This window comes from Malaclemys terrapin, chromosome 17, assembly GCF_027887155.1.
Source record: "Malaclemys terrapin pileata isolate rMalTer1 chromosome 17, rMalTer1.hap1, whole genome shotgun sequence".
Lineage (NCBI taxonomy): Eukaryota > Metazoa > Chordata > Testudines > Emydidae > Malaclemys > Malaclemys terrapin.
Window position 1 is genome coordinate 3,026,093 of NC_071521.1, and position 23,437 is coordinate 3,049,529.

Here is a 23,437-nt window from a genome sequence, read left to right on the forward strand (position 1 = left end):
GCGTCAAAATTGAAATAAATGTCTTCACTTTATTCTCGTAGGTTCTGGATCATTGGCAGCAATGGCAGTATTTGAAGATAAATTCAAACCAGACATGGAGGTAAGGAATATTTTGGGGTTTTTTAATTTAATATTTCTTCTTTCAGTAATTCTCAAAACACTGACATACACTGAATGGCTTTGATGCTAATATTGAATGTTGCTTTAGTTTAAAAAAAAAAAGGAACCCTCCTGCTCCCAATGTCACCCAACAGTATGCTGGCTCATTGGAGAGCTGTCAAAAAATTCAAATGGACATAGCCAACTTACAAACCCAATACTTCTGTCTGTAATTTCTTTAATCGGTTCTTACAAAAGCTTCTATGATTAATGTAGATGAAAGATTAGAGGAGAAATAATTCTGTTTACAGTTTACTTTAGGTTTATGAGAGTCCCTGTATAATCTGTTTCACTCTTTCCCCTGTATAGTCATTTCCTCATCCTCCCCCCTCATTGTATGTCTTTCACATTCTTTTAAAGAAAGGAAAATGTGATTATAAAACCACAAAAATTGGCCGAAGCCAGTGCCTGAAACTACCTTTCACGCATTTTTTGAAACTGACTGGATTTCAAGTTGGCTGTCGCCATTCGAATAACAACTGTATTCCAATCTTCAGGATCTACCTAAAAGATATCAGAACATTTATAAGTTATTTTGCTGATGGTCTGTACCAAACTTGAAAAATCTATAAATGCATATTACTATGCAACCGTAATAATTTAAGAGTAAAGGCTGTAAGCCGTGGTACCATGATCAAGTTTTTGTTACATTATGTGCCAGAATAAGATGGTCCATTCTCATTATATCGGTTTATGAACACATCCATTGCATTGCTTTTATTTATGTATAGCATTTCTTCACACGTATATAGAATATAAAAACCAGTTATTGTTCAATAACTGTTTACCTAAAAAGATGAAAAATCCACAGTTGTCTGTAGATACACTATTGATGAAAATAAAATTAAAAGAATTAAGACGCTTCCTCTAACTATATCTGGTAAAATGTGTCAAGGCCTCCTTTAAACCATATTAATCTCTTCAAACTTTCCTTGAATGCTTGCTTCTTCTAGTTGCAATTGATTAATAATTCTACATGTTAAAGAAAAAAATGAGAATTGAATACAAAATTGAAAGTTTGAAGTAGATTAAAAATGACATTAACATTTAGTTTTTCATAATTGTCATTGGAACATCAAAGATAGCTATAACATTATTTTAAGGTATTTAGTGTTTAACTGAATCACATGGTGGCAAAACGGAAAGTTGAGTAACTGCAATAAATGTCTTCAGATTTCACTAATCTGAGTTGCATCTCTGCTATAGACCAATTTCTTAAGTCTTTATGCAATTGTATTAAGCAGCGTGAGCCCATAATGCCACTGAATTCCTATCTGAAGTTATTTAAATTTACAATTTTAAGTGCATTGGTTTATTCTGTTAAATTTTCTTATGGAGTAACTTCATGTGGATTAACAATTGATTAAAAATTAGTAGTGAGCGCTTTTCCAGTTGTTAAATTTGTTAAAAGATTACACAATGGGCAATAAATGGATCACTTTTCAAATTTCTCTTAGAGAGACTCTTCCGAGAACGTTACGTATGAAGTAGTTCTAGTTCTGTTAAAATAGTTTAAGTTTTGATAACAAACAAGATCAAAATTGCAAAGCTGCTGTGCTGCAGAGAGCATCTCATGAGACAGGACTTTGTTTAGTGTGTAGAATGCATAAGCAATGTTGTCAGAATTTGGAATATTTTCAATTAGGCACTCAAACTCACTCCTTCATTTAAATAGCATGAAGGTTGTACGACTAACAGAAAAATCCATTAAATATCAAGTAACGGTTGAGTCTCCGCCGGTGTAAGGCAAACCATTGTGAGAGTGGCACATCACATTTTTGACTCTGTCCAGTTTCCTGTGTAACTCTGTATTTTTAACATGTGCTGCCTAAATTGACAACAAGGCCTAAAATCCTTAGGAACAATAGCTACTGCACAATCCCTTCTTAAAATTCAATAGCATAATTTTTCGCCATCTTGAAAAGAAAACCTTAAATCTCATTTTCAATTAGTTATCAAGATCCTTGTTTTTTTAAGCCATTTTTGAGTGTAACGTATTTTTTTTTTAAATCATCAAAAAACTGGTAAACTTCTAATTTTTTTACTTAAAAAGGTCAGCCTAATTAAATTGGCTTCATACACAACCTTAAATGGCAGGAGAAATTCACTATTGTATCAAGCATGTAGAAATGTAGTCTATCAATTTATTGAAATTGATATGTAGTCTCAAGACTAGCATATAATTTAAGACTGGTTTTATGTTTATTGGGTGTTCTGCTAATTAAAATAGTGATATAACACATCAGAACAATCTAATATAGCTAAGAGCTAACGGAGAAGACTCAATTGGACTGTTTTTTTAAGACTTAAATTCTTCTCCACTTTTCTACTATGGCTAAGAGGTTAAAAGTCTAACTGTTAATTCTACATTTTTGAACACTGAAAATTAGGTTACTGTACACAGTGGGAAGTTCAACAAGATTAAAAAAACCCCAAAGTAAATATTAACGATAGTTCTATCGAAAGGAGTAAACAAAATCCTATCAGTGCAGCCCATCTTTGTATTATGTGGTATGGACATAAAAATTGTCAATTGCTAAAACACATTGCAATGGTGAGAAATTTAAAATTCCTGGAGATTAATTCATTTAAAACTGGGTAGTAGATTCATATTTTTCTGTCAAGATCAATCCTGCTTGCTTTTGCATTAATTGTCAGACTATCTTGCTAGGGCTACTGAAAGGTAGTAGCGTGCTGCAAGACCATCACATCACAGAAAATGATTCAAAGGCAAACTGTCCTGCACCCTCTGGTATCGACTTGCAAATTAGCATCTGGAATCTAATTAAACAACCGTAATGAAAGTAGCAGCTGAATACTGCTGGAAAAGACAATCAGCTTTTTTCCCTCTGATATATATTCTGTACTATTGAAGCTGATCACCAAACACATCGTGTGAGCACAGTTAACAAAATTAGCATTTATTTGAAGAACAGGAACTGTTTTTCATTCTGTTATGCTTTTGGCATGCACTGGCGTCCCAGGAGAGCCATGCCACAGCAGATCGTGCACAATATTTATAAACCCAGGACAGGCAATAATAGGAACTTGGAAAAATTCTTTTGCTAGAATTTCAAGTTGAGAGCTGCCAAAAGCGGAGAGGATCAAATCTGCAGTGGCAGCTGCTGTGCCCTACAGTTAGAATTGTAGACTTTGAAGATGCTCAACTTAAAGAAATGAAGACTGCAGGCTTAGCCAATTTTTGCAGGTTTCTAGAGCCCTGGCTCTCTGCCTTTTGAAGATGAGTTGCTGAAGCTTCTCCCACTGCCTGAGGCATGCTAACACCAGCAGGATGTGTTTTTTTTTCATAGACTTAGTGTGTCTTCAGTTTTGAGTAGCACATGCTTTGTCAATGCCGGCTGTGATGGTCTTTCTCTGGTTGCAATGCTGAGAGGTGATCTCTACCCAACATCCTTCAGCGAAACTGCTAAGATGGAGAGTGACGTACACAAGTGCTACTTCTGCAGTCTGATTTATGGAGTCATGTTTCATTGTGAACCAAGTGCTGGCCTCTAGAGGAACTGTTATAGATTGCTGAAGAAGTGAACACTTTCAGCCCTGAAGGCCTGTAGATGTTTCAAAATGTGATGCCAAGCACCTGACTGCTATAGAACAATGTTAATTTGTCAGGTGGGTAGCTACAGATCTACCTTAAATAATATAAGTGGAAGAACAGCACAGCTAATACGGTGTTGTGAGCTTAGTCAGTTTTTCCTTTTTGTGGAGTACCACAGGGTGTTAAACTACATTCAGTTTTTTTAAGTACATTAATGGTTTGTGCTGTTCAAAAATCCATATCAAGAGAGATGGCAACCATCCTGAACTAGGATAAATTCTGCCTATAATATTAGCTGCTGGAGCTTTTGAGTTGTCTGTATCCTTGTGGAGATTGGATTCCTAGTGATATTTGGGGGGAAAAGACCTTTAATAATATAAATGTTGGTGACTGACGCTGCCTCTCGCGAAGGAGAAGTTTTTGTAGGTTTAGGGAAGAAAATTACGGTACTTGATTAAAATACAGCTGTGTGCGCCTGTATTTCTCAATCACCTGACAAAAGCTTCATGTTTGACTAAGCAAAGATACAGGCTGTTCATGCTTCTGCTTTGTCTTCCATATTTCATCAAACCAATAAAAAGAGAAGGCAAAATAAGGAGACTCTGGAAAGATGACCAGCAGAAGTCATAGAAAACCATGATTGCAGGGAAATTTAGTAAAGATGTGTGAAGTGTTCAGGATCAGAGGGCAAATAGAAAAATAAGTGTGTGGGGAGGAAATGCAGGATTTAAATAATTGAATTTGAAATGGATCATTCTAAAAATATGAGAACGTGCAGTATTTTTGATCATGCAGTCTAACATTTGTTTGAGTAGTAAATACAGACAAACATTTTACCTAGGGGGAAGGAGGGCTTTCTGAAGCCCATGGACAAAATTTCTCTTTTTTTCCTTCCACCCATTCTCCTGACCATATTCCCTTCTTTAAAAGAGTGTTACTGTACAGGACAGTGCAGACCATGGACTGTTGGTTAATCCACAGAAGACCTTGGTGCTATTTCTGGCTCTGCTGTTGATCACTGAGACTCCTGGAAGCCAGTGGCTCTGTGCATCAGTTTCCCCATCTGTAAGAAGGGGATATTATCTTCCTCAAAGGCAGATGAGTCTTAATGGGCTTATGTAAAGTCATTGATATTCTAAGAAGGAGGGCTTTACTGCAATTTTTTCTATTTAAATAAAAATACTTAAAAGGCATAGTTCCGCACCGTTGTGAAAGCATGCCATGTTCTTCCATTAAACATTATTGGGGGACGGGGAAAACATGGGTGTAGCAATATGTAGCTGAATATTTGTTTTTACTAACTACTGACAATAATACTGGGTTATTTTTTGACTGTCAAAACTCTAATCTTCATCAACAGTAGTAGTCTCATCAGTCTTATTTCGATTGCATCTGTGTGACTCGATGCTCAAGAGCAATGACAAGCTGCATATGAATTCTGTATTCATTAGTGATGGTTGATCAAAACGTCTGTGTCCCTGCCATAGGGCTCAGGTGTGGAAGTCTGCCGGCTAATCCCACCAGCTGACATTCAGAGGTTTAATGACTCCATGGGAAGGTGACCACTTGCTGGGAAGTTTCTTGGCTGCACTCAGACGGCAGACAATAGAGATCAAGCAAGACTATCAGAGTTAAGCTGAAGAGCCTGCCTGAGATACTTGAATTCCTGTTGGTGTCAAACAGAGCTTAAGTAAACAAAACAGAACAAAATTAAAAATCTGACTCCCTGCACAAAAAGAAGTGCTTAAAATGTGTGCCCTGTGTACCTGTTTATTTCATTACATAGTGACAGGAGATTAGGCTGTTAGTAAACGTCTTTACTGCCTCTTATTGCTAGAGCTCACGTTAGTACAGATTTGGTATTTCCATTGTGACTGTACTACTCTATCCTTCGGAACTGTGTATCTCTGCACAGACTAGTGTCAGACAAACCTTATTTTCAGGAGTTATATCATGCTGTTTCCTACTTTTAAACTAAAATTATTTAAACATGTTAACTCAATTCCTGTTTGACACATTGGACAGGTTCCGTTCTTAACTCCTTGCATGGACTGTCATGAAGAATTGATTTCCATTATGGAACTTATGAAAAACTGGAAATATGAAGTTAATTTTAAATGTATCCTACTACTTGGCAGTGAGATATGCTCTTAAATGGCTGGGATTACTGGAGAGGAGTTCTTAATATATGCTCTTTTCATTTATCAAAGCACAATTTCCAAACGGAAGTCAGATAATAAAACTGCCTAAGGGTGATTTCTTTCTGAGTTACCACTGATACCCAAAACACTTCTTTGTTCTATATACTGACTGTTTCCAGATACAGGAATCTTGTCTAAATTCATCCATTCTTTACTTTAAATTGGACCCTGCTGCATGGCAAAGGAAACAATTTCCTTACCTTTGCAGAGGTAACACAAAGTTTGTACGCAATAATGTAGACAAGGTATTCACAAACTGTGCTGAATGTTAGAGAACATTTTACCACACATAGGATAGATGTAGGGCAGATAATTATTTTTTGATGCATTCTCAGGAGCAGATGTTCCAGTCTAAATTGTTTTAGTTTGTATGTTTCCTGTAACTGTGGAACGGGGAAAATGTATTGAGAAATATTTCACATAGTACAATGCCTAAGTGCTGCCCCTGGAGTGAGAATCTTGAAGGCAGAGTGTAATTTCCGTATGAGCAAAGAACATTGAATTGGAATAAGGTCAGAGCAGAATTTAGACTAGGCTGAGAGAGGAGACACCCTTCCAATGAGTGAATACTTACAAGATTTATAAAGCATTTGGGTAAACTTAAGAGGAAAAGGGTTACAAGAGGGCCTAGGACTTTTCCTTTTTAAAATAAAATGTTGATCTTTCTTCACCCTCATCCTTCAACATTTTTGGTGATCGTGAGATGAGCATGGAGTGCTTCACCTGAGGCAGAGGTGTCCTTGCTGGACTTTGTTCCTGCGGGGTATAATGGCATACAGTTACTTAAAATGACTCCTGTGCTTGGTTTGCTTTTCTCTCTACTCCCCGGTAGCTAAGATCCAAAATGTCACTACAGAGTGGTGGTGTAATATTAGGCAGATTGAGGATTTCAGGTTATCAAACTAAGTCTTTAGTGTGGTAGAATTATCAAGCTCTTTTACTGCGGAACAAGTCCATTTCATTCTGAGAATCTGTTCCTTAAAAACTCTGAATATCAGAACATCACAAGTGATGGATTAAATCTGTTCTCATGTTAATTCATAGTTATTGTGAGTATAGAAGCAGCCAGAAACCCCACAGACTCAAGATAAGGCTTGTAATTTAAGATTTCATACCACTGGAACAATGTATTGTACTACTCTTCATGTAAGGAATGAAATATACGATTCCAAGATACTATTCAGTAACATTGGTTCCTATAAGTTTTTGTTTTGGCAGGTAATTTGGCATAAATTGTTAATGTAAATCCAGGTTAGTGGGGAAGACATTATTTTACTAAAAAAGATAAACTGCTGATTAATTCAGTATAGAACTCAATTACAAATTGAAAGTGTCTCTGCGGGACTCCAGTACCCTGAAGACAGCAGATGTTGAATTGATACTCCAGCATATTTCACACTGGTATGAAATATTAACATGGTTTATTATACTTGTGTGGTGTACAAGATCAGACGGGGGGAGGTAGTGATGAGTCTGGGCTTGCAAGTGTATGTACCAATGAAACACGAAAATACTGTAATTACAAAAAAGAGTAAGGACTTTGAGAGGTGTATTTTATTGAAGAAAAGATCTCAGTAGAAAAGGGTAAGTTTAAAATAGTATAAATATTTAAATTTTGTTTACATGGTATATATAACGTACAAGATAATACAAAAACATACATCAGACAACACAATCTTTTTTAAATGTACAAAATCAAAGACATTAATATTAAAGGTTAAACTGCTGTGTTCACAATGCCCTGGTCAGATCCAGTTTGGGTAGTTAGTTACTGTCTACTCCATATTTGCCTGGTAGTTTCAAAATAGGCTGTCATTCCTCATTGCTGTAGTGTACTGTTCCTTTTAAATAAATGCTATGTTCACTCTAGAAGTAGGTACACTCTGGTGGTGGGTGAAGTGACTTGTGTGTTAATATATCAACATGATGACAGTGACATAAATTCTATAGTAGATACTGTAGAATTTGGATCCGAGAGATTTCCAAGTGAGCCAACCAAATTGGAAGGCAGTGTCCCTTTTTAAAGGTGTTTGGATATCTAAACGTTAATTGGTGTGTCATAGTGGTGACTTGCGATATGGGTGATAGTAGCCACATCAACCAGCAGCAATGACTATGTTAATCTTCTTAAGCAGAGAGATAAGTGTTAGTGTTGGCTAGGACTAGGCTGAAAAACAGCCACACACGTTGTTAAAAAAACAAAAAACAGGTAACCCTAAAAATGACAAGAATAATTTTAAAAGCTTGCAGAAAAACTAGGATAGCTTTTTATTTTATAAGAAATGTATCGCTCCAAATACACCGTGTGACCCAGCGTTCCAATAAGTAGTAATTTTCCAAAGGAATCCAAGTCTAATAATTACCATTTTTTTGAGCTTCTTACACTCAGAGCTTTGAACAAAAATGGAGAGATTTTCACAGTGGGGTATGTGAACAAGATACACAGATTTGTAGGAAGGAGTCTCAATGTAAGTGGTAATGTTTCAGAATTTGGAGTCTTTCAGATTTGTTCCTAATTAAAGGCTGCAAGCTGGATTGGAAAATAAAGCAATAGTTGCAGTAGCTTGATCCAAAATATGAAAAATCTTAGTTTGATCTCTTCATTCACCATTATTCTCCCGTCAGCTGGAGTGTTTGTAGGTTTCTTTATGTCCTACACTTTTTAAAGTCTATCTACTACAGCTAAGTAAAACCCTTGTGTGGATTCAGAAGACCCTTGCCCTAAGAAAAACACATGCCGTCACGAACCACAAAGTTCCAGAATTCTGTATGGGAGAAATTCAGCTCTGATTGGAAGGCTTCATCTTTATCCCTGTGCAGGTGGGCCTCAGTTCTGGGAATGATTTTGTGGGCTGCCAGTGGCAGTGAACACCCCATCTTTGAATTATACAACTACAGAGTTACAATAGTAGTTGAAGTCCAATATATGTATTTTCACCTGTCCTAGTTTCTTGATCATCTATTCTGGCATTACCCTAATTTCCTTCAGTCTTTCTTCTATATACTCTAGAAAACTGATGACTGTTTCTGGCACTTGTCTGCCCCATGTAAGCACCATTTTGAATACAGAAGCAGAAAATGCATTAAATCTTTGTTTTTTCCCCCATGTCCACAAACTAATCTTGCAGTGAGAGATCTCATGGTCTCAAGAGCTTCACTGACCACCTTTTCTTCACTGCTGCTTTTCCTTTCTTACTATGTGCTTTTTGTAATTATTTCAACTGCTCTTTTAATGGTAACTTTAACAGTTATTTTAATGTGCTCTGACTTTAAACCAATCTAGCAGATTTGAGTGCAGTATTTTTTTCACATTAAATATACAGTAATTCTCTTTAAAGAAATTCCACTTCCCCTCTGTGCTCTGTTGTCATTCCTCCCGTGCCTGTCTTTGTGGCATTAGACTAATCATGACAAGCAGAGCTGTGTACGGTGTCCCTCTTCTCGTTCATTTACAATAAGAGTGATGTATTCCAGAATATCTGGATGTTGTATCACTTTATGGTCCAACCCCTTACTCCCCTAGTCATCCTAGTGCAGTCTCAGAATTAACATCCTCTTTGCCTTCTGCTTTTTTACTTTTGTTAATTTCTTAGCTGCAACTTAACCTCCTAGAGTCTGGTCTCTAGAATCCCTCTACACTTGTTGAGGCCACTTTGAACATCTCCCCTTTGAACCTCTCGTTCCGTTAAACGTTTCAGACTGTGATCAGTTGTGTGCTAAGTTGAGCTTGTTTTTTTCAGGTGTTCAATAAGCCCCATTTCCACTCCCACCTGCTCCAGATGTGCTTATTCAGCAATAGCCCCATCTTGCACTGTTGAAACTATAGGGTTTCTCTCCACTCTGCCCCTAGCAGCTCCTTCATGACCCTTTAGAGCATGTACAAAAGATGGTGGGGAAAGAAAAGGCAACAAAACATGATGTGAAGGCAATGTCAATAACTCCCCACAGTCAGCACCAGGTGCAGTTCAATTAAACTTAACAATTCCCAAGTGGTCATTCACAGGCACTCACTTTACCTAAACAAAGTGAGATAAAAACAAAGCACAGTCTTTTGATTCGGAGATCCAGTACGATAACTTCATAACAATATTTTTCTGTATTTGTAAAGCATTCATCTGCCTATGACATGCATCACCTAAACTCCTTCGGATGGGAAGCTCGGTGAGTGGGACTTCCAAACAGTCTGAGCTATTAAGATTTTATACCCCAGCACCTCTCCCCTCAGTTCAAGTTTAAAATGTAGCCAAACAGATTCATTCCAGACTAAATGGTTGGCTTTCAACCCTCTCTTTAAAAAAATTAGTAAAAATGCTTTGCATCAGAGCTGTCATCTTAGTTCCACTGTCTCCTTGGACTTTCCCAAAAGATTTTCGCATTGCTTCCAGTCCCATATTGATCTCCAACACAATTTCTCCCAGCAGACAGGCATAGCCACACTTTCACCTACAGCAGTCTGCTGATTACACTTCCAAAGTCTAATTATCCTTCTGTAGGCACTTATGTCCTTCAAGAGGTATTGTTTTCCTAACTCCCAGGCCTTTTTTATAGATTTTTTTACTATGTCTCTGTCCTTGGGCTCCCAATACTCTTCCTCACTCCTCAGAGTCTCACTTAAAGTAGTTTGTATATTTTACTTTTTCAGTACAGGAAGGACATGGAACAAATTTCACCCCGGTGCAAAAGTATCACCATGATATTTTCAAAAATTCTTCTACCCAGTATAAATGTACCGCATGCTGATTCTTCAGATTTGTGATGAAACGCTAAACTTGTTAGAGCATTTTACTTATTTACGTATATGCTAAATATCAAAATAGGATATTGCTGGTTATCTACTAGACACAAATTCATTCCAGTTTGGTGATAATCTAAATAACTAATTAAAAAAAATCTCTGTACAATATATAAATCTGTTGGAGAAAAAAAAAAAAAGAGGTCTCCTGTATGAATTGCTTGTCAAGTTCCCAAAACATCAGGGAAATAATATTCTCTAAACAGCTGCATTAGTTTGAGACAGCAGTAGGCTTAAGTGATACAATTTTTCTTAAAAGCTTTTAGCAAAAAATAGGATTAATTGGATGTAGACATAACCAACATGCTCCATAGAAAAGGTTGTATTCAAAATCTGAAAATCATTTAAGTGTGAAGAGAAATTCGATTCAAGCTATATAAAAGAGTAATATGGAAAAGTTCCTTATCCTTGCTATTTGGAACTTGCACTATAGCAGATGTAGAGAGGTAATCTATCAGTTTTTGAGTGTCTACAAAATGCAACTCTCCAGATAGCAGGTTTAAAGTAAAGATTTAATACAGTCTCCATCTACTATGATGTTGCAGTGACAGTTTAAAACTCATTCTCTAAATCTCAGCAGACTTTATAGCTAGCAGTGGGCCAATATAAAGTTTAATGGCATTACAACACATAAATCATCTTTTAAAGATGCTACTAGTAGCTCCAATATTAAATGCAGACAATTGTCTAAGTTATAAATAATTTATCAAACACCATTTTAGATTAGCCTTCCATGCTGAGTTATTTATTTTAGCCTTTACTGTAGTATTCCTAAGGCACGTTTTGAAAGATCCATTACTGGTCAGTTTAATGAACTTGGGGTTCTGTATTGTTCCCTTCAAGCACTATGGTACAGCTGTGGTGACCATTACATGGCTGATCTGGACCTCTTTGTGCCTTTTACAAGTGCTGCCCATTTGTCATGCAGTGGTAAATGGAGTTGCACATTGGAGTCCTGGGACACATCGTGTGATGTAGTGATGGAGACAAACAGATAGCTCTATAAAGTGCTGCTTGTCACAGCTGACTTGTATTACAGTACATCACTCTTACTGTAATCTCATTTAAGAAGCAGTGTAGACCCGGGAGAATGATATTCCCAGTTAACTTGGTCTTTCCAACCATAAAGTAGGAAGTGCTCCTTTTATATACTCTGAACTTTTAGGGGTTTTTCAGATTAATTATTACAGTGACTCATTCATGCCACTGTAGTTAAGACTGTGTCAGCACTTTCATTATAACCCCCTATTTTCGGACCATAAAATCTCACTCCTTTGTATGCAGGGTCCCTACACAGGAACAGGCTTTTTAAACCCGTTTTTACAAGGGCATTTTGGTCCTCTTTTTAAATTATGAAAGGCTGGGAAAGATATTTGTCACATTTGGGTGCTGTTTAATTACATGTTAGATTTAATTAAATAGACTGGTCAAATTATGGTCCTGTAGTATTTAATATTCTGAGAGGATCTTAATTATAACAGGCATCTACCAAATAGAGACTGTTTTGGTCTAACAGTTACTTTGGGTTTAAGAATATTTTGCTAACAGAGTGACACACATGGTGCATTTTAAAAACAAAAAAATGCTTTTTTACCCAAGAGACTGAGGTGACGCTGAAAGAAGATTTAAAACAGCACAGTTTTTACATTCAAATAGAAAAGGCCTAATCTATCGCCAGAGAGAACTAAAGTGGATACATTATCCTTAACCTGTGGCCTATAATGTATTCCTTAGTTTAAATTTCATTTGAGTTTGTTTAAAACGTGTACAAAAGGATTCATTTAAAATAGTGGTAAACTTCCAGGTAACCAAAAAAGTGTAATTTTATTTGATTTACTATGTTCATTTCCATAGACAGTACTAAAATGTTCCTGTCATAGGATTCTAATTAATGAAATTATTCTTTTACCAAATGAAAAAAACCCTCATTCACTACCCCAAAACACTGAAGTGATGTGCCGAAATTTTTTTATGTGGCTTTGCTGGTTTGTTCCCCTGGGTGAATCTGCACAAAGTGCAGTTGAATCTATTTTAAAAGATTTCGTCTGATAAAATGGGAGTGAAGTAAGAAAGCGCACTGTTTCTGGGGCTGAGTACAGACCTCTTGGTCAATGTCATAATTAAGCTGTGAGAATATGAATACTGCTAATAACAAGCTCTTGTATGGAGGGTCACTGGAGAATATAAAGTCTGCCTTGGGTACAGACATGATTGTGGCTGAGCTACTGTGGGGATCCTCTTCAGCTGCACTTGAATCCTGGCGCTTGTGCAGCTGCCGCTTGAATCTGAAAACATCTAGGACAAGCACACACCCCCTAAGGATCAGTATTTCCTGGGGCGGGAGTTTAAAAAAAAAAAAAAAAAAAAAAAAAAAAATTTCAAGGCTTTACATGAAGTGAGCAGAGCTGCATTTACCAAAAGCAGCTTTGAAAGCTAATGTGCCAGTGCATTCCCGATCTCTAATGATGGCAAGTTAGATATTCAAACTGCTACAAGAACTATTAAGAGCTTGGATAAAACTGGTAACTTTGGAGACTCAGATTTCAGTTGCTCCATTGTGCCTTGGTTGTACATCATGTTTAACTCGACGTCGCCATAGGGTTGGACATGTCTGCAATAACTAACCACCACCTTGGTGAGTGAAGGATAAAACGGTGACTTGGAATTTCCCTATATGTGTATTAGAGTCCTGGTTTTTAGTATTGCTTTGTGAAATTGAAGTCTGAATTAACATGTTATGTTCAAGTCAGAATAATCATTTTTTTAAAAACATTCCTTGATCTTATGCATTGGAAGTAAATTATAAAAGTGGGGGCGGGAGGGGGTTATAACAGTATACTTGGATGTTTAATTATAGCAACTTCAGATGGTGAGATTTACACACCAAAGAGCCCAATCCTGCAGTGCTACTCATACAAAAGTCCAGTTGAAGTTAATCCTAGCACCAGCACTTATGTAAAAGTTCTGATAGAGTAGAGCCTGCAGGATTGGGTCCTAAGTAATGTTTTCCCCTTGATGAGTATAAATTTACATAATGTATTACTATAAGTATTATTTGGCCATTGAGAAGATAGTACTTTCTTTTGTTTCCTTAAGGCAGTGGTTCCCAAACTAGGGTTCGCGAATGTTACAGGGGATTCCCAGGAAAAAAATTCCCTAATGGCAGACAGAGCTGTCCCTAGGAGCCCCTGGACTTCCACGAGCTAAGCAGATAAAAGCAAGCATACCTATCACACTGAGGAGATTTAAAATTCAAGACTCTTTATAAGCAATGGAAAGGGAGGTGGATACTTTTTGCGGTTTTTAAAATTAAATAGGCAGCTAGTCTTGTTCTTCATAATAATTTTAAAAGCAACTTTAAGCTTTCTTGTAACATGCGTTGTTTGCCTGGACTGCTCAAGACCTGATTGCTTGTGTAGGAGGAACTCTTTGAGTTGGCTTCTTAAATACCTTCATGCTGTTTCACATCTGATACTCCTTGATGGAATCTTGTCTTATAACAGGCTTATTCAAAGTGATACAAGCTACAAAAGTGAGGTCTTGGAAGCGTGTTGCTGTTTTCATAACAGTGTGTAATAAGCATGTCATAAAAACAAATTGTATATTTCCAAGAGCATTGCTTTTATCATTTATACTCCGGTAAAGGAGAAAATCCCTGGAAATATTCATTTTTAGGAGAGGGTTGTGAGACTTGTGGCACCTTAGAGACTAACAAATTTATTAGAGCATAAGCTTTCGTGGACTACAGCCCACTTCTTCGGATGCATATAGAATGGAACATATATTGAGGAGATATATATACACACATACAGAGAGCATAAACAGGTGGGAGTTGTCTTACTAACTCTGAGAGGCCAATTAATTAAGAGAAAAAAAAAAAAAACTTTTGAAGTGATAATCAAGCTAGCCGAGTACAGACAGTGTGATAAGAAGTGTGAGAGTACTTACAAGGGGAGATAGTCAACGTTTGTAATGGCTCAGCCATTCCCAGTCCTTATTCAAACCGGAGTTGATTGTGTCTAGTTTGCATATCAATTCTAGCTCTGCAGTCTCTCTTTGGAGTCTGTTTTTGAAGTTTTTCTGTTGTAATATAGCCACCCGCAGGTCTGTCACTGAATGACCAGACAGGTTAAAGTGTTCTCCCACTGGTTTTTGAGTATTTTGATTCCTGATGTCAGATTTGTGTCCATTAATTCTTTTGCGTAGAGACTGTCCGGTTTGGCCAATCCTGAAAGATGATCCTTTACTCTCACAGATCTTGGGAGACAGACCTGTCCTCGCTTACAGACAACCCCCCAACCTAAAGCAAATACTCACCAGCAACCACACATCACTGAACAAAACCACTAACCCAGGAACCTATCCTTGTAACAAACCCCGATGCCAACTCTGTCCACATATCTATTCAAGTGACATCATCATAGGACCTAATCACATCAGCCATACCATCAGGGGCTCGTTCACCTGCACATCTACCAATGTGATCTATGCCATCATGTGCCAGCAATGCCCCTCTGCCATGTACATTGGCCAAACCGGACAGTCTCTACGCAAAAGAATTAATGGACACAAATCTGACATCAGGAATCAAAATACTCAAAAACCAGTGGGAGAACACTTTAACCTGTCTGGTCATTCAGTGACAGACCTGCGGGTGGCTATATTACAACAGAAAAACTTCAAAAACAGACTCCAAAGAGAGACTGCAGAGCTAGAATTGATATGCAAACTAGACACAATCAACTCCGGTTTGAATAAGGACTGGGAATGGCTGAGCCATTACAAACGTTGACTATCTCCCCTTGTAAGTACTCTCACACTTCTTATCACACTGTCTGTACTCGGCTAGCTTGATTATCACTTCAAAAGTTTTTTTTTTTTTTCTCTTAATTAATTGGCCTCTCAGAGTTAGTAAGACAACTCCCACCTGTTTATGCTCTCTGTATGTGTGTATATATATCTCCTCATTATATGTTCCATTCTATATGCATCCGAAGAAGTGGGCTGTAGTCCACGAAAGCTTATGCTCTAATAAATTTGTTAGTCTCTAAGGTGCCACAAGTACTCCTGTTCTTCTTTTTGCGGATACAGACTAACACGGCTGTTACTCTGAAAGTTGTGAGACTTGACATTTTAGTGAAAGGGGTTCACAGGTTGTTAAAGTTTGGGAACTACTGCCTTAAGGTTTAATATATTGCTGCAGGAGATTAAATTGTTTGTGTTTAATACCTAAAAATCACGTTTTGCCTCATTTCCTCATGAGTGGGTATTTTAGTATCTGGGTGTTTTTTTGTTTTTAATACACTGGTGTATCCAGCCCATTTGTACCAAGTAGCATTGAATTTATGCCACAATTGGTATTGGGCAAGAAACCTATCCATTACCAGCTGATTATCAATGGTCAGATGAATTTTTGCTGCCCAGGTGACACTTGCAAACTCTTCTCCTCTCCCCAGGAATGACTTCTGAGGATGGGGGGTGGGGAGGAGTGAACAATTTCCAAGGGTCAGCCATCAAGCAATAATTAACAAGGCAGCCTCCAGGTATTTTTAAACAAAAACCAGGCTCCATCATCTCATCCCAACAGTGTCTGGAGTGGCTTAATCTTTCCAGTTACAGTTTAGAGTGATTAGAGGGGACCAGTCCTAGAATGGAAGAAAACAAAAACAAAAAAATTTAAAATCAATTTTAAAGTCAGCCCAAATGAGGGAACATCTTTTAGAAGTGGCTTCAGTGATTGTCTCTAATTTCTGAGGACCATTTGGTCTTTCAGAGACCACTGTCAGTCTTGGAATCGTACCTGAATCTTTTTTATGGATTTTTAAAAATCTCTTTGACTTTAAAGCCAATCAGTTGCTCTTTTGGTTCCCAGAGTTGTGATTTATGGATTTGACATTTATATGTGGCTTTTCCTAAATAAGTGAGCATTAGTAGGACAGCCGCTTGTGGTGTTATGGGGTGGGGGTGTGTGTGTGTGGATATTTAGTCTACTTTTTTTTCCCCCCTGAAGCATGAGGGAACAGTGGGTCCTAAGTTGTGATTTGAAGAGAGCTGGCTTGTTAAATGTGATCTAACAGCTCGGAATAAGGAAACATATATAACGTTCCTACTATTATCTTTTAAAGTAGTTGCTACAGGGATGTTTTGTGATCATGAATGGCAGAGGTGGTGAGCCATGAGACATCTGTTAAGTTTCAGCTAGGGATTGCATTTTTTCCAACTGTGAGCCTTTTCCAGATCCTGCTGGATATATATGAAACATGCTGATGAACCACTCTACCAGTAATATAACCTTTGTCACCTCAATACAATTTTAATGCAGTATGTTCAGTTACAATGTGAAGTTGCGGCTTCTCCTTTGTCTCACAATACCTAATGGCTTCCAAAATTGTTTGCAACATCCCTGAATCTCCTCAGGGATTGTCAGTTAGGAGTTGCATTTGAAATGAAACCTAATTCTTTCCCTTGCTGAGTCTGTAGAGGGAGCTAATGTAGCTCTAATAGGCTTTCCCTTTCTGCTACAGCGAAGCTACAATTATGCGAATCTTTTCAGGCTGTAACTTGCTGTACAGAATGCATAGTTTGAGGCCAGTTATACCAGAGTTATTCAATGAAGGGTTGTGTTGTAGTTGTGTATACAATTGAATAGATTTTATTGTAATGTGCTCTCTGGGGCGGGGGGTTGTTGCTTAGAGCACTGGGCAAGCATTGGGCTGAGGCATGGAACTTACTGCAGTCTCTCTGAAAGGTAATTTCCATTAAATACAGAACAATTCAAATTTCCTTTGAGAAACTGTTTAAGCCAGGTGTCTGTATGGTGTGTATTTCAAGAACATATGCATGCTTTAAAGAGTAACAAACTCTTTGAGCATTAGAAATCCTATGCAAAGGGGTATGTTTGTATCTCAAATACACATTTGTAAACTTATACAGGACTAAAAAAGTAGTGCATAATTTTAGCCATAATAGGAATTTTCTTTAGATAGAGGTTTTCCCTGACTTGAAACAAGCAGCATATCTTTCCTTTCCTAGAATATCCTAGTCTAGAGCTGAGTAGAATTTTGCTGCTTCATTAACTCTGAACTAGTTAATGAAACTGCACAGTAGTGTCTGTACTATTGACAAAAGTATAAATGTATTACATGTTCATTTCATATTAGTAGTTAGTCTATTTAAATTGAAACATTGTAACAATCAGTATTTACAAATAGTAAATTTTAAAATTTACAAACACACACTTTACTTGGATTTATATAAAAGTGGCCATACTCCCATTCCTGCTATATATTTTATATTTTCAAATTGTGTTTCTCAATGTTTCTTTTAATACTCTTCTCCCGTGCACTACACTGGCATCTGAAAACATTAGTTAGCTATGATGCAGTGCAGATCAAAGCTTCCCTGTAATGCAGCTATTCAGATGAGCAGAATAACTTTTGCATTCCAAGTTGGCTATGTTACAAAACATACAAATCATTTTCTTACTATAGAGGATGATTAAATAGTCTCTACTCAAGGCAGTCTTTAACTAAACTACCAGGCAATTTGTATGCAAGTGTTTTACACTGGGCATTACAGGGGTACGTGTATGTTTTTAAGGTCTGGAAGCTACTAAATCATTATGAACGTCAGTTTCTCCCCTTCATAGTTTAAGGTTTTTCGTTTCTAAAATTTGTTCACGCTGACATGGCAGTTTGACATGTACTGATGATGGCGCTAATGATAGGAAAGCTGGCCCTTTGGGTAGTGCTGACCATTGTTCAGATTCACAATACTGTATTATAAAGAGGATGCCTCTGTTTCTACCTTTATCCTTCTAAGACTACTTAGGGCATGTACAGAAATATACATCTCCATCTGATAGTACTGTCTCAGTTAATAGGGCAAGTGATCCTGTTGAATCACACTTCAGTAACCTCTAGAAAGTAGCCCCTTAATTTGATCATTCATAATTTCGCTCCTTCTGTACATTAGATTAGTTTTCCCTTTTATTTAAATGAAATGACAATTTAAGAACTTTTCTATCTAACTACACTGTTGCTGCACAATTTCCCCATTTACAGGAGGTAGTAAACTAGACAAGCTTTATTTTATTTCCCGCCAGGAAGAGGAAGCCAAACAGCTTGTGAGAGATGCCATCTCAGCTGGCATATTCAATGATCTGGGCTCCGGCAGTAACATAGATCTCTGTGTTATAAGCAAAAACAAGTTGGATTTTCTCCGTCCTTATGATGTGGTCAACAAAAAAGGCGAAAGGTTAGTATTTCTGATACTGCATATTGTCCACTCTTTCCCTAACATTCCAGACATTTCAGTCAGACCCTTCCCAGTATATTTTGATATTGCTTTTTCACTGTCTACCACCATTAGCTCCTGCCTTCAGAGAGAAGAAGGGCTTCACCCATGTTTGGAGAACAGACTGTGCATGGGGTTGCTGATTTTAAACCACTCTGGATCACTAGTATTTCCTTTAAAACATAGAAGTTTGTAGAGATTTTTTTGTAAACAATTGTGGGAGGGACTATAAATTGTCTATGGTTAACTTTGGCCCAACCAAAAATCTTCAGTCTAAAGGGAAAAAGATAAGGAATTTAGGGGAACCAATGTTGCAGGTTGTCAGCAATGCTCCTTTCCCCTGGAACATCCCTCTCTTGACCTTTTCACCACCTAGAACTTTGTGCTATTTATGTTCTCCAGCTCCCTCGTTTGACAGGCCACAGCAAAAGAGAGATCCCCCCATAGCCCTCCTTTCACCACATTGTGTGTGAAACTACAAATGTGACAAACCATTTTATGCTGTTGCTCTTTCTTCCTTTAAGTTCAGGGAATTCAAATCCATCAGCTGTGGTTTTAAACTTTCAAAACATTAGTTAAATAAGGTACAGTGGCTGTACTTAAGTATGATTCTGCAGTGCAGTTTTCATAATTAGCCTCAGAGAAGTGACAGAACCTTTTAGGAATACTCAAGGCACAGAGGTGGTGAAATTCCAAAGTAAGCAAATGTGTTTGCAGTTAGTTGGGTAAGAGACAGGCTGAAAGTTTAACTACTAACCATGCAGTCACCCCAGCACACTGCATTGCCTAATCAGTGAGTCACAGCCCCTGCAGGCAGTTGAAAGATTTTGCAATATGTATATTTACACAAGGTGTAATGTGGTTGTGTAATCTTACATACCATTGCCGAACTAGTGGAATGGAAATAAAAATTCACCTTTCTTTAAAGCGAACAATAGGGAAAGGCACAGTGCCAATCCTCCAAACTTAGTCATAGTAGTTCTACTTGAATAGTATGAGCTGCACAGCTCGGCTGTTAAACCTGCATGGGATATGAGACTGAGCTGGAACTTGTTCATATAAGTCCAGGAGAGAATTCCTGTACCTTACCATTCATCTCTTCCTTAAAGTGAATATCAAAGAAGCTGTCTTTAAAACCATTGTTAAGAGAATTTCGCTAGGGTTGAATCTAATGTTGGGGAGCTGCTCTGTGACTTTCATTGATTATCTTTTCAACAGGTATGGTAAGTACAGGTGTGAAAAAGGAACTACAGCTGTTCTCACAGAAAATGTGGCTCTCCTGGAACTTGAAGTGGTGGATGAAACAGTACAAACAATGGACACTTCGTGAAGTATTAGACTAAATTCTAGTGACACTACATGTTAGCCATGGCTGGTTTATACTCAAAGCCTTCCTGCATGAAAATCCTCAATTTATAGTAAATAAACAGGTTCTGACCAATTTGTTGAGTTTTTTTTCTGGTTTTCTCTGATTGGCTGATTTACCATTCCTTACCTACAGAACCAAACAAAAACCCCTTACCCTCTCAGTGTGATCTTTCTCTGAATGGTCGTGAGTCACAGAACAGAGGTCTGAAGAACTCATTCAGCTAGTTGGGCCATTGTCAGTAATCAGCTGCTACCTGTACTTTGGGTAGTCAAGATAGGACTAGCAGAAAAACCTGCTACCACTAAGTTCAGTGGCTTTTCTCTCTCTCTCCCGTTTTAACACAGAAAACAGCAGCTATGCATTGTATTTCCCTCAAAAATTAGCCCATTACCAAAGAGTCAGGCTAGCCTCTAACCTGTACAACAGCACAATGGTTAGACATTGTTTTTAGAAGGCAGAATTTGTCAGCAGAACTGATGTAACTTTGAGATTTAGTCCATTTCCTTACAAGTTGACAGTTTCACACTGTGCATCAAACAGATATTGGGGGATAAAAACACTTTACAAGAACAATTGTAGACTTAAGTCATTTTGCAACAAAACACTGTATTCCTTAACACTGAACTCAAATATAGATAGTTTTTTACAAAGGAAGTTGTTTATTTTGTAAATCATGGTTTTATTTATCTAAAAATGCACAGTTGCAAAAATTTACCTTTTAAAATACATTTACTTATAAGCACTAATAGATCTTATGTAGCAAGGAAGTGACCAGACTTATCAAAACACTCAAGTAATTTGAGCCTTCTTGACAGCCAAAGAACTTTTATTCTACATTACACCAACAGAGGCATTGCACAACTATGTCTATGAATGTGTAGTTGCCACTATAGTTTAAAGGAAACCTGCAGTACAAAGGTGATAATCTTTATTATATTTAAATATAATAAATCTGGCTTCTTGATCATTTCTGAACATGTTAGCATTGGGAATGGAGGAAGCATTCTGGCCTCTCTCCTACATTCTCATGCTGAGTTGAATATCCTGGACTTCCTAACAGGAAGTAGATGCAAGATGCCATCTTACATAAAAGTGATACCAGCATCATTCACAACAATGAATATCTTGAGGTTTAACCTCTTAGCTGAATATTTTGACTAGTTTAACTGGGCACTGCAGTTTTCCTTTAAGTAGTGAGAATTAGGTTTAAAAAATCCATTCAAAGCATATACATGTATTTAACCCTCTTACCCTAATTTTATTTCCAAGAGACTAAGGCCTTTAAAAAAATTTTTTTTTAAAGAGTAAGCTGTCACAGGCTGTATTTAAACACGAACAACTGCCACCCACAAACATACATTATAGTAATGGACTCTACCTCACACAGAAGAAACACTATGACAGTACAAGTTTAGTTCCCCTGGCGTTGTCCTTTGAGACTGTTAAGTGCAGCAGTTCCCCTGAACAGTTAGGTGAAATGGAAACACTTGAACGTGAATCCGCACATTTGGTTTCTAAAGCAGTGAATACTTTTCATTGTCACTAATGAAACAAATCATTGATTCAATGAATGAATTTAGTTGACTGAAAAATTTTAGGTCTTTAAAAAAAATTAGTCTTTTAAACAAGAGATCTCCTTCAAATCAGCTTGAGTTTCTTATAAAAATTCACATTTTATAAATTAGCTTTCACAGTTAAATAGGTATGGGCTGAACCTTATTTAAAATTACACAAAGCACTGGTCTTATTTCATGCTAAATGTAAATAACATCGTTACTATGTTTGAAAAAGTTTTTAAAACACTGCTTTCCTTACATTTTATTTATGAATGGCTAAAGTACCATCGGATTTGATAAAGTATCGTCCCCAAAATAGAATTGGCTTAGAGTAACACTGGTTTTATAATAGACTTTTAGCCTAACAAGATTAATGCCAAAGGGGAAAATACATTTATAAAGATACATTGCTTGTAGAAGCAATGCTTTTCAGGTATATGCTAGACTCACCTCATTGTCTATAACCAAGTTAACAGATAAATGCATCAACAAAATATTCACTCTACATTTTCAGATAAAAAAAATCTTCAAACAAATGTCCCCCCTTCCTGTTTTTGCAAAGGAGGGGATAAAACACATAGCTGAATGCTTTAAAAATATATGAACTAAAAACTGAAATTGCTATTAACCATGTGCAGAAGAGGCAAAGTAGCAGTTATACAAATTACACAAAATCTACTGCAATTCTTACATTAGTATAAAGTGATTTCACTGAAGGAATTATTTCAATATTTCACATTACAGTTAAGATAAAGGGGTGTGTCAAAGGCTCAATGAGACACCCCTGTTAATATAATCTATTCTAGATTACACACAACAGTTTTAAGAAAGGACCCTTAAATGATCTACATCTGTAACATGTTATTGGCTTTTAAAAAAAAAATGCTTGCAATACCTCATAGAATCTTCACTTTAAAGCATGACCACCTGGTAAGAGTCCTTGTCAAATAACCTGCAGATATAATGGAGCATCTTGCTACGAGTGCTCAACTCTCTCACTTGAGTTTGACTAGGCACCGGTCGGTTTCATCTGAGAAATAAAAATTCAAGTAAGACTAAGCTGTGATGGCTTTTCTTAGAGAGTGTTTGCAGATGATTCAAGTGCTGGAGGTCCAAACATGCATCTGTTTTGCTATTTGGTGCACATAACCAATGTCAGGTCTCTGATCTGGATCAGGGTATATGCACATGCTGACCAGTTCCCGTAGCTGAAAAGGAAGGAAAAAAAAAATCACATGAAAATATAATGTAACATCCTGTTTCTTTTTGGAAAGGGTAAGGGACTATTTGAATGCAAAGAACCGTGGACTGGAGTGTCAACTCCTGAATTCTTTTCCACCTGCTATGTTCATGGCAAATCAGGAAGTGTGTGTGTCCAGCTTCCCTATCTGTAAAATGACTTGTCACTAACTAGACAATTAACTTTATAGCACCGAAGTCTAATATTCTGTACCAAGTTGGTGCATTCAGTAATGGCTTCTTAGACACATTCTAAGATGGCTACAATAA

The 23,437-nt window shown here is 37.2% G+C and overlaps 2 protein-coding genes across 5 annotated transcripts in view; one reads left to right on the forward strand and one right to left on the reverse strand.

Moving 5' to 3' along the window:
• Window positions 1-20,444, forward strand: part of PSMB7 (proteasome 20S subunit beta 7) — a 41,046-nt gene extending 20,602 nt beyond the window's left edge. The window contains exons 6-8 of the mRNA XM_054007515.1: window positions 42-100; window positions 18,813-18,964; window positions 20,222-20,444. Of these exons, the coding sequence (XP_053863490.1) occupies window positions 42-100; window positions 18,813-18,964; window positions 20,222-20,333 (323 nt within the window). The 3' untranslated portion in view covers window positions 20,334-20,444. The remainder of the gene's footprint in view (window positions 1-41; window positions 101-18,812; window positions 18,965-20,221) is intronic.
• A 402-nt stretch (window positions 20,445-20,846) lies between these two features.
• Window positions 20,847-23,437, reverse strand: part of NEK6 (NIMA related kinase 6) — a 110,089-nt gene continuing 107,498 nt past the window's right edge. For all 4 annotated transcript variants that reach the window (XM_054007394.1, XM_054007396.1, XM_054007393.1 and 1 more), the window contains one exon: window positions 20,847-23,136. In XM_054007394.1, coding sequence (XP_053863369.1) covers window positions 23,026-23,136 — 111 coding nt within the window. In that variant the 3' untranslated portion in view covers window positions 20,847-23,025. The remainder of the gene's footprint in view (window positions 23,137-23,437) is intronic.